This window comes from Falco rusticolus, chromosome 1 (assembly GCF_015220075.1).
Source record: "Falco rusticolus isolate bFalRus1 chromosome 1, bFalRus1.pri, whole genome shotgun sequence".
Classification (NCBI taxonomy): Eukaryota; Metazoa; Chordata; class Aves; order Falconiformes; family Falconidae; genus Falco; species Falco rusticolus.
Genome location: NC_051187.1, coordinates 99,145,611 through 99,159,156, shown reverse-complemented (window position 1 = coordinate 99,159,156; position 13,546 = coordinate 99,145,611). Strand labels below are relative to the sequence as shown.

At 34.9% G+C, this 13,546-nt stretch overlaps 1 protein-coding gene across 1 annotated transcript in view; it reads left to right on the top strand.

The window, feature by feature from the left end:
* The window catches only part of ARAP2 (ArfGAP with RhoGAP domain, ankyrin repeat and PH domain 2), a 129,906-nt gene that overhangs the window by 18,149 nt on the left and 98,211 nt on the right, over positions 1 to 13,546 (top strand). Inside the window, 4 exon segments of the mRNA XM_037390934.1 lie at positions 2,063 to 2,145; positions 2,945 to 3,301; positions 6,645 to 6,714; positions 11,956 to 12,076. Of these exon segments, the coding sequence (XP_037246831.1) occupies positions 2,063 to 2,145; positions 2,945 to 3,301; positions 6,645 to 6,714; positions 11,956 to 12,076 (631 nt within the window).

Genomic DNA, 13,546 nt, shown 5'->3' with positions numbered 1-13,546 from the left:
GCTGTTGTGATCAGCAGGGCTACCTGTTACAAAAAGCTAAAACCAAAAATGTATCTCAATAACTTCCTGATTGAAAGTAGAGGATTTTTATACAGGGTTGCAAGTAGACAGTTCCATCTGTCTGGGATCCAGAAGCCAATTTCCCTTCTTAATGGTAGGTGCTTCCTGTCCAAAGAACAGTACATATTTGAGACAGTTTCTGTGTCATACATATATACACACCTATCTTTTAAGAAATACTTCTGTCTATAAAGATATCTGCAGGAGAAAAATGCTGCTGCTAACTTCTTTTGCATAATACCTTAGAGATCCCAGGAGGTGGAAGATGGGAGTTTTGTCTCATCTTGAATCTGAGCATCTTGCAGAGTAATTCTATAAACAACACACTGGAAATTCTTAGGATTTAATTTGGGTGAAATATACGTCTTTATGAGCAAATAGAACTCCCTGTCCCCAAAACCTGTCTTCATTTGTAGACTTCTAAATTTTAAAATCTACTGGCAATAGCAATGCATTTCTTGATTATTGCTTAGAAGTTCTCAGGCTCCCTGAATTCACTTGCCCAAATGTTGAAGATTGCTGAGCACAAGCAGGACATAGAACTATTATCATAAAGGTTCACGGGAGAGAGGAAGAGGTACTACCACATAGCTTCAGTGGGCATGGTTTGCAGTTGCATCTTGGTAAACAAATGAAGATAAAGGATATTGACCATTTTTAGTCTGAAGATGGTTCCTGGGTGATATTAGCCTCCTGACTGTTGCATAGAAGTGGGACACTGCCATTTCCCCTCTTTTGTGAGACTCAATCAATCCAAGCATTAGATAAGCAGTGGACAGGTTGCTTTTAAGTTTTCCATTTAGTTTGTTTGCAGATGTTTTGTTTTATAATGATTTTTTTTTTCTAATCCTTCATGCTACAACATTGTTAAGTGTGGTGTGTGGGTGGTGGCTGATCTTGGGTGAGTTTTTTTGTTTGTTTGGGGTTTTTTTGGTTTGTGTTTTTTTTTTTTTTTTTTTATATGGATCTGGCTGGCAGAGGAAGGCAGACTGCTCACCTAGGTTTATTCTAGCAGCAAACTGTGATTTCCACAATTTGTACTGCAGTGTACAGCTTTGGGCTATGTGCCTTTTTTTTTTTTTAAGCTGGCCTTTTCCTGTTGCCAAGTTACAGCCTTCAAATACAAGATGAGGCACTGCTCTTCAGAAAACAAATAGCCACTGTTGCAAAAGTTTTTCCACTTTTTTCTGCTATCCTTCATGACATACACATCAAAGCCTGAATGAGTAATTTAAAAAGCTTCCATCAGAAAACACAAAGATGTTAATTTCACGTTGTTGGTTGTTTTTTTAAGGAAGAGAGAAAAGTATCAAGAAGCTTGGTATGCAGTATGACTGTCAGATCAAGTTTAGGAAGTGTGAAATGTAATGTTCTTGAACAGTGTTAACCTTGACATTTTGTATGCTGCAAGCAGTTTGTGATAAAGATTTCTAAACAAACACTAATAAATGTGCCTTTTAGGAAGAAGAGCTTGGCAAGAAAATGTGAGATATTTGGTGTGGTTGAGTTTAGTGTTACTGCAGGAATTTGAATTTACCATTATTTTATTTTTAGTATGCTCTGAAGGCTGTACAATTAATTCAGAGAACATTGATATGAAAGATAGGCTACTAGTGGCAAGTCATAAATGGTATGCTTAACCTGCATGCAACATGTGGCTTTTGAGCTTAGAAAATTTCAGGGTAAAATATTCAGTTGTGCTTCAAGAAACATCAGAGCACTACTATTTCTATGCACTGAATTTCTTCATTTATTTGTTTATATCAGCTATTTTGGACTGTGCTCAAATGTTTTATCTATTATTATTAAAAATGGAAATACCAAAATTAACATTTCTTAGAATACTCTTGAAAACATGATCTTCCAAATGCACATTTGAAAATGCAGCAAAGAAAAGCTTTACTAGTTACGCTGTTGTTTGTGTGTGATTTATGTCTACGGTAGTTTAAACATCACTTACTACTTCAATACAAACGTTGATTATAATGTATTTCTTTTCTAGGAACTCCATGGAAATGAATTCCTGGCTTCTGAAAATAAATTGGATCTAGGAACAAATGAGGAGTATTCTTACAAGAATCTATGGTATTGAATACGAGTTATAGAGATATTCAAAATGCAAAGAGGAAACAATTATTTACTGATGTCACAAGTAGACCTCTATCTCTGAAGGCACAACCGTGACTGCATTTATTTATTTTTTTTTTCCCTATTTGAGCCTTTACCCCATGCTGTAGGAGGCGATGTTTGGCTCTGTGGCTGTCCCGAGACTTATGAAGGTTTAAGGCTCTTGTGTATTTAGAAGATGTCCCTCTTTTCCCCAGTCAGAACAAAGATGAAATAAGTTTTAGTTTTGTATGTCTGCTAGCTAACCATGCCTGAATACTCTCATACTCTACCTGCTTATTAGAAAAAAAAGCACAACCAAACGCAAACCTAAAACCCATTCTCTAGCCCTCTCATGAGGTAGTGGCTAGTGGTTTGATGAAACGGGAGCTAACGTGCTCTTTAACTCTCCTCTCTGTACTTGGCTTCTATTGAGGTGGGAGATGGAAGAGAGGTAATATTGCAAGTCCTCCAAAATATTAAAAAGAGTGAGGCTAGTTTTCTGCAGAGGGAGAATTAATTTTAAACTTCTATTCAGGCTTCTAAAGGAAGCAGCAAGTGTTACCTTGCTACTACTCCTGTTGAATGGAGAAAGTAGGATTCAGTATGGTCATAGTTACAAGATACATTGTCTTTAGCATGTCTGTGGTTATCAGAATGATTAAACAAGTTATAAACATGTTTATAATATCTTACCAATATTTGTTCTAATTAATAATTTTATATAGTTGTGCATTGTAGCAATATATGAAGAGTAAAATGCAATTTTTCTTTCTAGTTCCTTTAACAATCAGGAAGAGAAGACAAAGGAATTTGCAAAAAATGAATCACTGTCTCGGGAAAAGAAAGTAGTATCACCAGAAGAATCTGAAAGTGAATCTGTGTATTCTTTTGTGGAACAATGTTCTTTGCCTTTAAAGAAAAAGAAAAATAAAGCAAAAACATACTCAGCATCTTGTAGTAAGATACAATGTGGAGATTCAGATCGCTTGGTCAGTGAACAAATGCATTTTCAGCAATTTGATGGAGATCAAACTGTGATTGGAAATGAATCAATAACACCTTATGCTTGTTTTTATGGACCATCAGTAACGAAGGTTAAAGCAGGATGGCTGGATAAATTATCCCCTCAAGGGTATGGTATTTGCAGTGATTACTGTGTAATTGTGAGGATATATGTTTGCATGAGAGATGTTAAGTTCGTATTTGGTCACAGCTTACTATTAGTGGTGAGAAAGTGAACTAGTTTTGTTGCATAGGGCTTTTCTGAATTCTTAAGTTTTTAATGATGTTATCTATTCTAAAGTTTACTTTGGAGGTGCACTCAGGAAAAATATTTTTATTAAAAGTGTTCATCACCACTCATGAACTGCAGCAGAAAAATACGAAAAAAATTCCAATATGTACATTTTTGCTGATTTTCTGTGGGCCACAAGGTTAGTGAAAAGAAATTCTGATTCTGAAATACAACTTCACCAATATGTCCATGGATGTATAAATTAATAATTAGTGTGACTGGAGATCCTGTTGGTTTCAGAATTGTGTGTATAAATTGAGCTTTGGCTTTAGAAATGCATCTAGGCTGAATTTTCTCCTGGTTTAGTTTATTGACATGCTGAAGTTTGATGGGAGGAATCTAAGTCCAAGTCTTTCTTTAAGATTTGAAATAATGAAGAGATGAATACTATAGAGAACAGACTGTCTGCCACATTTGTAGGTAAAAGAAAATTAAAAATCCTTATGTTTAATTTCTGTTATTTTCAAAAGGTTTTAAAATTGTTTTATTTTAATCTACTTTAAATTCCAGGTTGTCTTAGGTTGTTTTAAAGAGCACTCTATTATTAGATCTTCCCTTCATAAATACTTGCAAACTGATGAAATTCTTCTTTCTCCTTAATAAACTGACTAAACTATTCTTCATTTTAAATTGTTCTGAATTCATTTTTGTATTGAAAGTGGCACAATTTTACTTTTAAAGTCTATTTCTGATCTTCACTATAACATCTAGAAATCAAACCTGTTAAACTTGTTAGCGCTGTAATACATCTAGTTTAATGTACTTCTAAGCCTTAGTACTTCAGTGTTCTTTGTTCTTAAGAATCTATGTTTAGCTACACTAAAAGGTGGTATTAAACTGTTTGGCCTTTCCTTTCATAATTTGTGGCTATAATAATCCATCACTACTCATCAACTAGTACAGCAATTAATTTTTTATTTCAATTTAGTGAAAAAGTTATAGAATTAAATTGGTTGAGAATACAGTCTGGTTTGAGCTCACTGGAAGGAGCTCTGTTGTATAGCAATTCCCCCCCCCCCCCTTTTTTTTTTTTTATTGTTCCTTTTTAAGAGTTCTGATTTAGGAACTTTTAATGTCTTTGGTTTTGGCTTCATTTGTGTTAATACAGTGATACATTGTTGAAGCTGAATAATAAGAAGGAATCAACCTATTTTGCCATCATGGAATCTTAATCTGCTCAAACATTTTTTTTTTTAATTTTTTTTTTCAAAGTTTCATTCACATTTATGGATTGCCATTTTTTACTTTTTCTAAAGAATCAAATAATAATTACACACAGAATCAAAAGACTTTTCCCCAGCATAACATGCATTTATATATCTATCTTTTTCAGAATTGTTAGTGTATTGGCTTCTCAGAGAGCTGCAGTTAGCTTTAACTTTTGTTTTATTTCACTTCTAGGACTTTTTTTAAACAGCACTTCCAGCAATTAGCTAACAGAGTGATAAAAAGTATAGTTCTTATTTCCAGTTGACTCACGCTATTTGAAGGAATAGAGTTGTGAACAAAGTGTGAATGCTTTAGATAAAGTACTGTATGAGAGTATATTATTTGAAAAAAGATGAGTCAACCACAAGGTTGATACTGATAGGACTGAATAGAACAGTTGCAGCAGGGTCATTAGCTTTGAGTCACTGATACTCCTTGGCTAAATTTCAAGGACTTCTTCCTAAGCGTGGTTTAAGGAATGCTGCATTTTTTGAGAAATGGTACTGTAAGAGAACCAAATATCTGAAGGTGTAAAGAAAGCAACCAAAAGAAAAAAAAATCTTTTTCATTCCTTAAAGCACTGTAATTTCTTATTTCAGTCCCTGCCAATTGGATGTTTCTTTCTGTTCTACTCCCTGTTAGCTGTGTGCGCGCACACCCATCCCCCCACCTTGCCTTGCCTTGCCTCTTCTCCTCCTTACAGAGCTCTCATTTACACCTGGCACTTCATATCTGCTCAGGGGAATGAGTATATACTATTTTCTTAAATTGCTACAAATCATGCATTTCAAGTACAGCTCCTCTTTTTAGTTCACTCTAAATGGTAAAGCCATTCAGTTTACTCACACTGTACATGGTGCTTAGGTTCACATTTTCTTCCCTGCATCATCTTGAAGTTTATTGACATTTTAATGGAAAATAGATTTTACATTGGCCTTTCCAGGTTATGAAAAATGATGATTTATTGTAGTCATATAATACAAGTTAATTAAGCCAGAGCTGCTATTTGATTAAAGTTTTGATAAACTATCACAGTCTACTAATCCTAAAGCAGAACACTCATTTAGCAGGAAAGGAAATAATGTTGGGAAAAGAGATGTTAGAGTGGGGTCTTGCTCTTGCTTAATTAACTTGTTTAACAGATTTTAGAACTGAAACTTTTATAGATGATAACTAATAGGCTGTCAACATTTTAAATGAGTATAATGGACTACTTCAGGTTCATGTAAAAATAATTTTTTAGGAGGTCCTTATAAAGCATGAGTTAACAGCAAACTGAAATAATCAAATGAGCCTCTCATTAATGATGTTCAGTTCATAACACAGACTGAAAATGAAATTTGATGTACTTGAGTGGTTTGGTGTGACTGTGATTTATTCATTGGCCAGGGAAGAGAGTTTTTGGGAGGTGTTGACTGGAGACACCATAACCTGTAAACAGAGGTGTTCTTCTTATAAACGTGGCAATGAAATGGTTATTTTAGTTTTTCAGTTTCTTTTTTGGAAAGTACCTTACAAAGCTTGTAATGCTTGAAGTATGCTCAGTGTTCAGAATATTCCTTTGTCTCCAACAAAAATAGTCAGTTCTCATCCTTGTTAATTTCAAGCAAAATTATACTATTGAAAGTTGTTTTTTTCCTCTGTCACTTCAGACGTGATCTAGAGCATACGGGGAGGCAATAGAGAAAAAGAAAACTGAATTGATTAATAATATGAAGATACCAATTTATAAAAGAAGTCTAGAAATACTGCACTTCTTGTTTCCAGATCTTTTTATTATATAAGAAATCAGCGTTCTCCTTTTGGAAAGAAATGATAGGGCTAAAATTTATTTTAATTTTCAAAATTTTTAAGCTGAAACACAGGAAGCTAAATATGATTTGACCTTTCTGTAACTTGTGCTTGGGACATTCTTAAAAGCCAGTGTTAGTTTGTGTTTATTATTTTAATTGTATTAATTTTTGTTTTACAGCAAACGTGTGTTTCAGAAGCGCTGGGTTAAGTTCGATGGAGACAGCATTTCGTATTACAATAATGAAAAGGTAAGTGACATGTTTTGTTCATGTTTGTGATGAAATGCATTTGTGTTAATACACACATTACCCTGAAGAAATTCAGAAATAAATGAATATTCATCTTGAATTAATTTTCAATTGCAAAGTACTAGGATGAGACATTATTAAATATTTTAAGGTGTCCTTGAGATCTTCATGTATTTTTGATGCTCTTGCTTTCTAAAAGGGCTTATATTCCTGACCTTTTCAGATAAGATATCATTAGCTCTTCTTACTTTATGGAAAGTGATGCTGCTGCATTCTGCAAAACAGAACAGGATCATGCAAAACACATTTAAGAGATGCAGTGTTATTTTGGTGGTCACAAAGTGTCTTGTCATAGGAACCCAGCATGTTTGGTTCCTGAGAGACATTAAATGTGGTATGAAAGTCCTTTTAAAAATCAACCCCCCACACACTTGTTTACTCGTTAAAATGTCTCTTTCCTGTTTGTCTTCTAGGAATAATCATATATCATTGGACTAGGTTATGTTTGAATGGGTCTTTTTAAAATCAGCATAGTACTACCATGTCAGTGGCTGTTCTTTGTTTCTGTACCTAGGGATTAAATCTTACTGAAACATTTGTGGACTCATGAGTTGTTTTGATTAAAGTAGTTCCCTTCTGATGTGTGATACAAAAATGGATTTTTAAATTGTGTTTTTCAACAAAATATGTATTCCTTTAGTGAAATTGAGATCTTAAAAAGACTTATTTGGCCTTTTGATACTATTTTTTCACAATAGAAACTACATTGGTGGTTTGTGTGTTTTTGGGGTTTTTTTGAGACCTATCTTTAAACACGTTTGTTGGGGTTTTTTTACCTTTTTTTTTATTATTTAATGCTGCAAAGCATTTCCTGTTGAAGCTTAACATTACATTAGGAACAAAATACAGTGTTAGGTAAAAGCTCCTGAGCAGTATATGCTGGGTGGTAGTAATCAATAAGTGGCCTGTAGATGCTTTATGATAATATGCACACTCTTAGCTCTATTTCAGCAGAAGATGAGGAGGGTAGAATTGAAGTAGGAAAAGACTAACTATTTCCTGAGGGGCCAGAGAAATTAAGAAGAACCTCAAAAAATTATTTACGTTGATCTGTATGCCTACTGATTAAGAACATGAAACAATTTGTTTTTACTTTTGTACTTTGCTTCACTCACAGTAGAAGACATGATTTTGTAGATGAAGGGAACAATACACTAACGTTTGGATTGCACTGACAAAAAATGTTAGCCCTTTGTGGTATTCATCCCAGGGTTTCAGAGGAGCAGAAAAGCAGGGTTAGTCATTAAGAAATACTTGAAAAATACAGTGTTTGGGATTTGCTTAACACTGTCTGTAGCATAATTAGGGAAAGAAATGCTAATAGAGAATTTTAAATCTTTTATCTGCACTGGGTTTGTTTTTTTTTTTTCCTTGAAGGCCACTGAAAAAGTTACTTGGAGGTCAGTTACTCTAGAATAGTACTTGTTATACATTTGCCTGTCATTGGAGATTCCAGAGATCTTCCCCTCTGCTCAGGGGAATATTTAGTGTTAGCTGATGCATAGGAAGCTACCAACTCTGCATCATCTGTTTAAAAGGTCTTTGTAACAGGTTAGCCTATCAGGAGCTTGCAAATGTCTTGGTCTGAAGGGTTTTTGGCTCACTTTTCCTGGAATCTGAGTACAAAATCTCACTGCTGGGATTGAAAGGGATGTTGGTTGGTCTGTGTGTGTATACAGTTTGACCAAATCTGGGTGTTTGACTTATTCACTTGGTGAGCCATGTACGCTAAGAACTTTGTGTGTCTGAGAACTGTGAGGCCTGAAGAAAATTTTTGGAACTGAGGCTTTGGTGAAACTCAGGACTAACCTGTAGATAGGAGGAAAACATAGTTGACTACCAATAGCTGTCAGTGCACAGTGGGATTGTGTTGGGTGAGCAGTGGTGTTACTGGGGAACTGAGTTTTTAGTACAGTGGTGGCTGCTGGATCACTACTCCCACAACCAGAGTATTCATATTGCCTGCTGGATGGATACCAGCATGGTCCTGCTGTTGCTTGTGTGTTGTTACCTTGACGTTGTGAGCAACTATTTGCAGAACTATCAAGACCTGCATGCAGCTCAGGAGCTGGTTCTGATAAGACAAGGATAGTTACACAGTTCATTGCAAGGCAGCAGGTCCCTCCTAGTTACGTGGCTGGCTATATATATATATATTTAAATGGGGAAGTTGTTGTTTTAACTTTAGATCTTAATGGCAAGTTCCGTCTATTCTAGTGTGTTTATCCAAGGATGTTCTTACAAAGGCAAGCATGTTATAAAGAATTTGTTACACTTTTGGTTTCACATATCAGTTAAAAGTTCTCAAAAGGAAACCAATCCATACTTGGGTATTTTTATGATTATTACAAGCAGAGGAGGGTAGACTCTGTGAAATGAAACTGTTTATTTTACCCAGAAACTATAACAATATTAAATAGCTCTGTTTGTCATTCAAATTAGGAACTTGAGAGAGGAGTGAGATTCTCAAGAAAGGGAAGTGTGTGCTACAAGGCTAATGAAGAGTGAAACAAGTGGAGGATGGGGTGGGAAGACACAGAGGGCCGTATTCCGGAAAATGTGTATCTTGCCCATTTAAACGCTCTCTAAATGATTTAAACCTTAATTTTCTAAATATTTCTGTAACCTTGATCTAGTTGCATGTCAGCTTCTAAGCAACAGGGATCTTTACTTTGTATCTGCGTGTATGACAAAAAGTTTTCTGCAAACAGCATCTGACGTAGGAATGGTTTTTGTTTTAATCTGTGATTCTGCTAATTTCTTCTATGTTCATGTCCTGAGTAAGTTGATGTGGTCAGAGCAATATCTCGTGTGGTTTTGTCTTAACAGAATGTGGTTAACTGAAGTGAAAGGAAACCAAAGAGGGGAAGGTAGAACTGGAGAATTATTTTCAGCTACCCTGTAGGCACAGTGTTTGTTTCGAATTTCTTTCTACTTTTGGCAGGAGCGCACTGGTGCTCTAACATGTGCTTTATAGTAAGGCAAAAACTGCTGGTTATGTTGAAAGTTTTTATTTAAAAACATCTTAGGGTCACTGACAAATATGTTAGTGATTTAGGAAAAAGTCTTCGCTTTTCCTGTGGAAAACTTTGATATTTTGCTGTGTGATGTTGTGTATGTGCATAACAGACAACAAAATTTACTGCCAAACAGGTGAATCATTGTCATTCTTGAAATAGGTAAAATTTAATCTGTTGTGGAAGGAAAGCCAAAGCAGTGCGCTGGGAATGTTGGAAAACAAAACAGTGTTTTCCAGAATCTTTTAGTCCAATTCTAAAACACAACTATCAAGGAGTGATATTGGGCTGCATTTGAAAATAAAAGTTTTCATCAAAGCACTCAATATATATAAAAAATGTTTTTCTTTCCTCATGAGGAAGTTGTTCTGTCAGATTTTTTTGCAGCCCTAAAGCTAATGTACATATCTTAGTGACAGGAGTATCTGTAAGGTTCTTGGCTGTGTTTGTGTTTGTTTTCTGTATTATTCAATAATTCACCTAATTTCTAGTCTGGAGTGTTCCAAAGAGAGAAACTGTATCTTGATCAACAAGAGTTTTTTCACAGTAGGGATTATTTCTTGCATGCAAAAGGGAAGCTGCTGCAGAGGAAAGATTGAGAAATTGTTATGGTTTAAACTGTATTTGAAAATATGTATCCTTGAAGAACAAAGCTTTAAAAAGCATGATTGTTTAAATAGCAAAATCAAAATTATGCTGAGCTTAGAAGGAAACTAACTCTTATAGCAAATAAAATAGCTGTGACTTCCAGCAGTCTGAATTACTCTTACATTACCAAAAACAGCCAGTAGATGCCTGCAAACACCGTAATATAATTATATCTGAACACCTTTAGAAATACTATATGCAATATTTGCTTTGCCATTGTGAAGGATCAGTAGTCAACATAATATCCAACTTTATTAAAAAAATGTAAAATCTCTTCTAACAAATATAGCCACAAAGAAAATGGGTGTGCAATGCTAAGATATTTCTGAGTAACAGAGCAGTTCTTGGGTGTAATTGTAGTAATTTCATGTTTGCTTCAGCTGTATTTCAATATTTCTATTTGCTTAACTGCATTCACTGATGTATATTAGTCCCTAGAAGCGAAACAACATTGAGTGTGGATTTGGTGAAAATCAGTAGTATATTAACCTCAATAAACAGAAAAATGATCCTGTGTATCCTTCGTGCTTAGCATTCACAGTGGTTCCTTAAATTATTGTATAAAGTCTGTTATAATAATTTATAGTTTTGGAGGAAAGTTATTGCAGTACAAATTCTTTATGGGGAGCTCACCTTTGGACTATTACTGCATCTGGATCATAAATCTTAGCAGTATATCTGAATTGTCTTGGTCAGAAAACCAATTAATCAAAGCTTAGTGGGGACAGGAGCAGCAGCGTTAACTCTGGAATCCAGGAATTGTGCAGAAGTATTTCCAAGGTATTACATGTCTGCGGGAGCTTTCCTTTCCCTGTTCATCACTCCCCCACCCCCCAAATACTTATGTTAATTAGGTTAAAATACAAGAGACTTGGAAAAAGTACTTGCAGCAATTCCTTTTTCCTATTTTGCTTTAGTGTTCAGTTCAGTTGTCCTGATTCCTAGTTGCAAATCAGCAATTTTGGGGAAAATTTTGGATTACTGGTGATAAAATCAGTGAATTTACTTTTCTTATTGGCTAGCCACTGAAGGAGTGTGGGAGGAACGGAAAAATTCTTTGGAATTTTGTGCCAGGAGCAGGCACAATTTTTTTCCCTTGTCTGTTTCTATTCTACAAGTATAATAGTTACAGTTTTTTGAATTATGGTTCCGTGAAGATAGTCCATGTAATTTACTTTGGCATAAACTTGTAAATTTAGGAGAGTGTGATATTTTGCAATATTAGTGTCATGAGACAAATTATGAAGTGGTATCTCAAATATATGCATTCTATCTCACCATGGGACTTAACTCTATTTTAGAAGGATGCAGGTGTGCATAGACCCAGAACAGTGAATTTTGTGATGTGTAGGTCATGGTTTTCTAATTAATGCAGTTTTATTAATAGTGTGGTGAAATTTTAGGAGCACAGCCAGTGTATGTGAACTTCCTAAACATCATGGCAAGTAGTATTACCTCAGAGACATTTAACATTCCATGAGAGTTATTAACTATTTCTATGGCATTTTTATTATAGGAAGTGTTCTCAAAGGGAATAATACTGCTCTCTGCTATAGCAACAGTAAGAATTCACGGGGAGAATAAATTTGAAGTTGTCACATCCCATAGGACTTTTGTCTTCCGTGTGGATAAAGAAGGTAAGTAGAACATGTGTAATTCTAATGATTGTCAAAAAGCCATGTAATCACTGCTGATAAATTATGTTTGTGAAATATAACTTGTTACATTACCTGAAATATTTCTGGAATCCAGCTGTTTTGGGCTGATAAAGTGAAATTGGAGATAACTGTAAGCTTTGTAAGAACAACTGAAATTGTTAAGGAATAGTTTTTAAAAATATCAAAATGAGAATACTATTTTCCAACTCTTCTGCCTCCTCCCCCATCCTTCCCAAAGATGAATTTTTCTGGATGTTCCTCAGGTCTCACTAGCAGCTCTTATAGCCTGTATGCTCTCAGCCGTCTGCTCCGAGTCACTATTTGATATAAAATTGACAAAGAGCAAAATGAAGTTGATAGCTTGAATGTAATGCTGTGATCAAAGGAAATCTAGGTTTTTCTGTCTGTCTTTGTTTGCTGCCTTATGTGATATTTTCAGCCATATATTGATAGAGAATACAAATGAAAATTGTAGTAGGGAAATTAGTATGCCTTCTAATCTAATGCTTTATCAACCTACAGCTGTAATATGTGGAACCAATCAATGTCAGTGCATGTGTATAACTTATTTATGGAAACAATCAAATAAATAGAATACCTAGGAAAAAAAGATAGGCAATATGTATTTACAGAGGTACATGCCAGACCCGTTATAGCTAAGGGTCTGTCAGCATTTCCATTATCAAATCCCATTTTTATGGGTTATAGCTTGGTTGTAAATGTTTGCTGCGGGCTGTAACAGTAGTGCAGCATCAGTGAACAAATCCTTCTTATCAGGTTTGGCTCAAATCATTTCAGGCACTTTTATGCTCTTAGCTGACTTAAAAAGTATGTCTATTTTTATTATTTTTGCCTTTCTTTTCCAATTTTTTTTGGGGGGGGAGGGGTACCAATTGGAACATAGCCATCTTAGTGCAATACATTTTGTAGGGCTGTAATTTGCTTTATGGACCATTGACTTTGAATACTATAAAAATGTTAACAGCTTATACTGACTTATGAAATATATTCAGAGCAACCACTTTTTATACCTAAAATTGAGTTTTTATTTAGTATGTAACTATCTTTGGACATAGTGGCCTGAGCTGGATGTTGTATTCATAGTAAATTATGTAAATAACCCTGCTTGCTTTCTGTTATGTGCACAAACTGTTACTTGATACTACTCCTTCTGTGGATTTGTGGTTGGGAACTGTTCTGGGACTATTTGAAGGGTACTTACTTCTTTTCAAAGACCTTGGAATCAAGACTTTTATAAATATTTCATCCTGTGGACCTTATTTATTAACTTTTCTTTCTGTCTGCTGGAGTATCAAAATAAAGAATGCTATCAGTCTTCATTGGCCTGTGTCCCTTGGTACCAAAGTTGGTGTATATATATATTATATATCTAATTATATATATAATATATAATCAGTGGATTGTAGTGCTTGTCTTGTTTACTTTCAC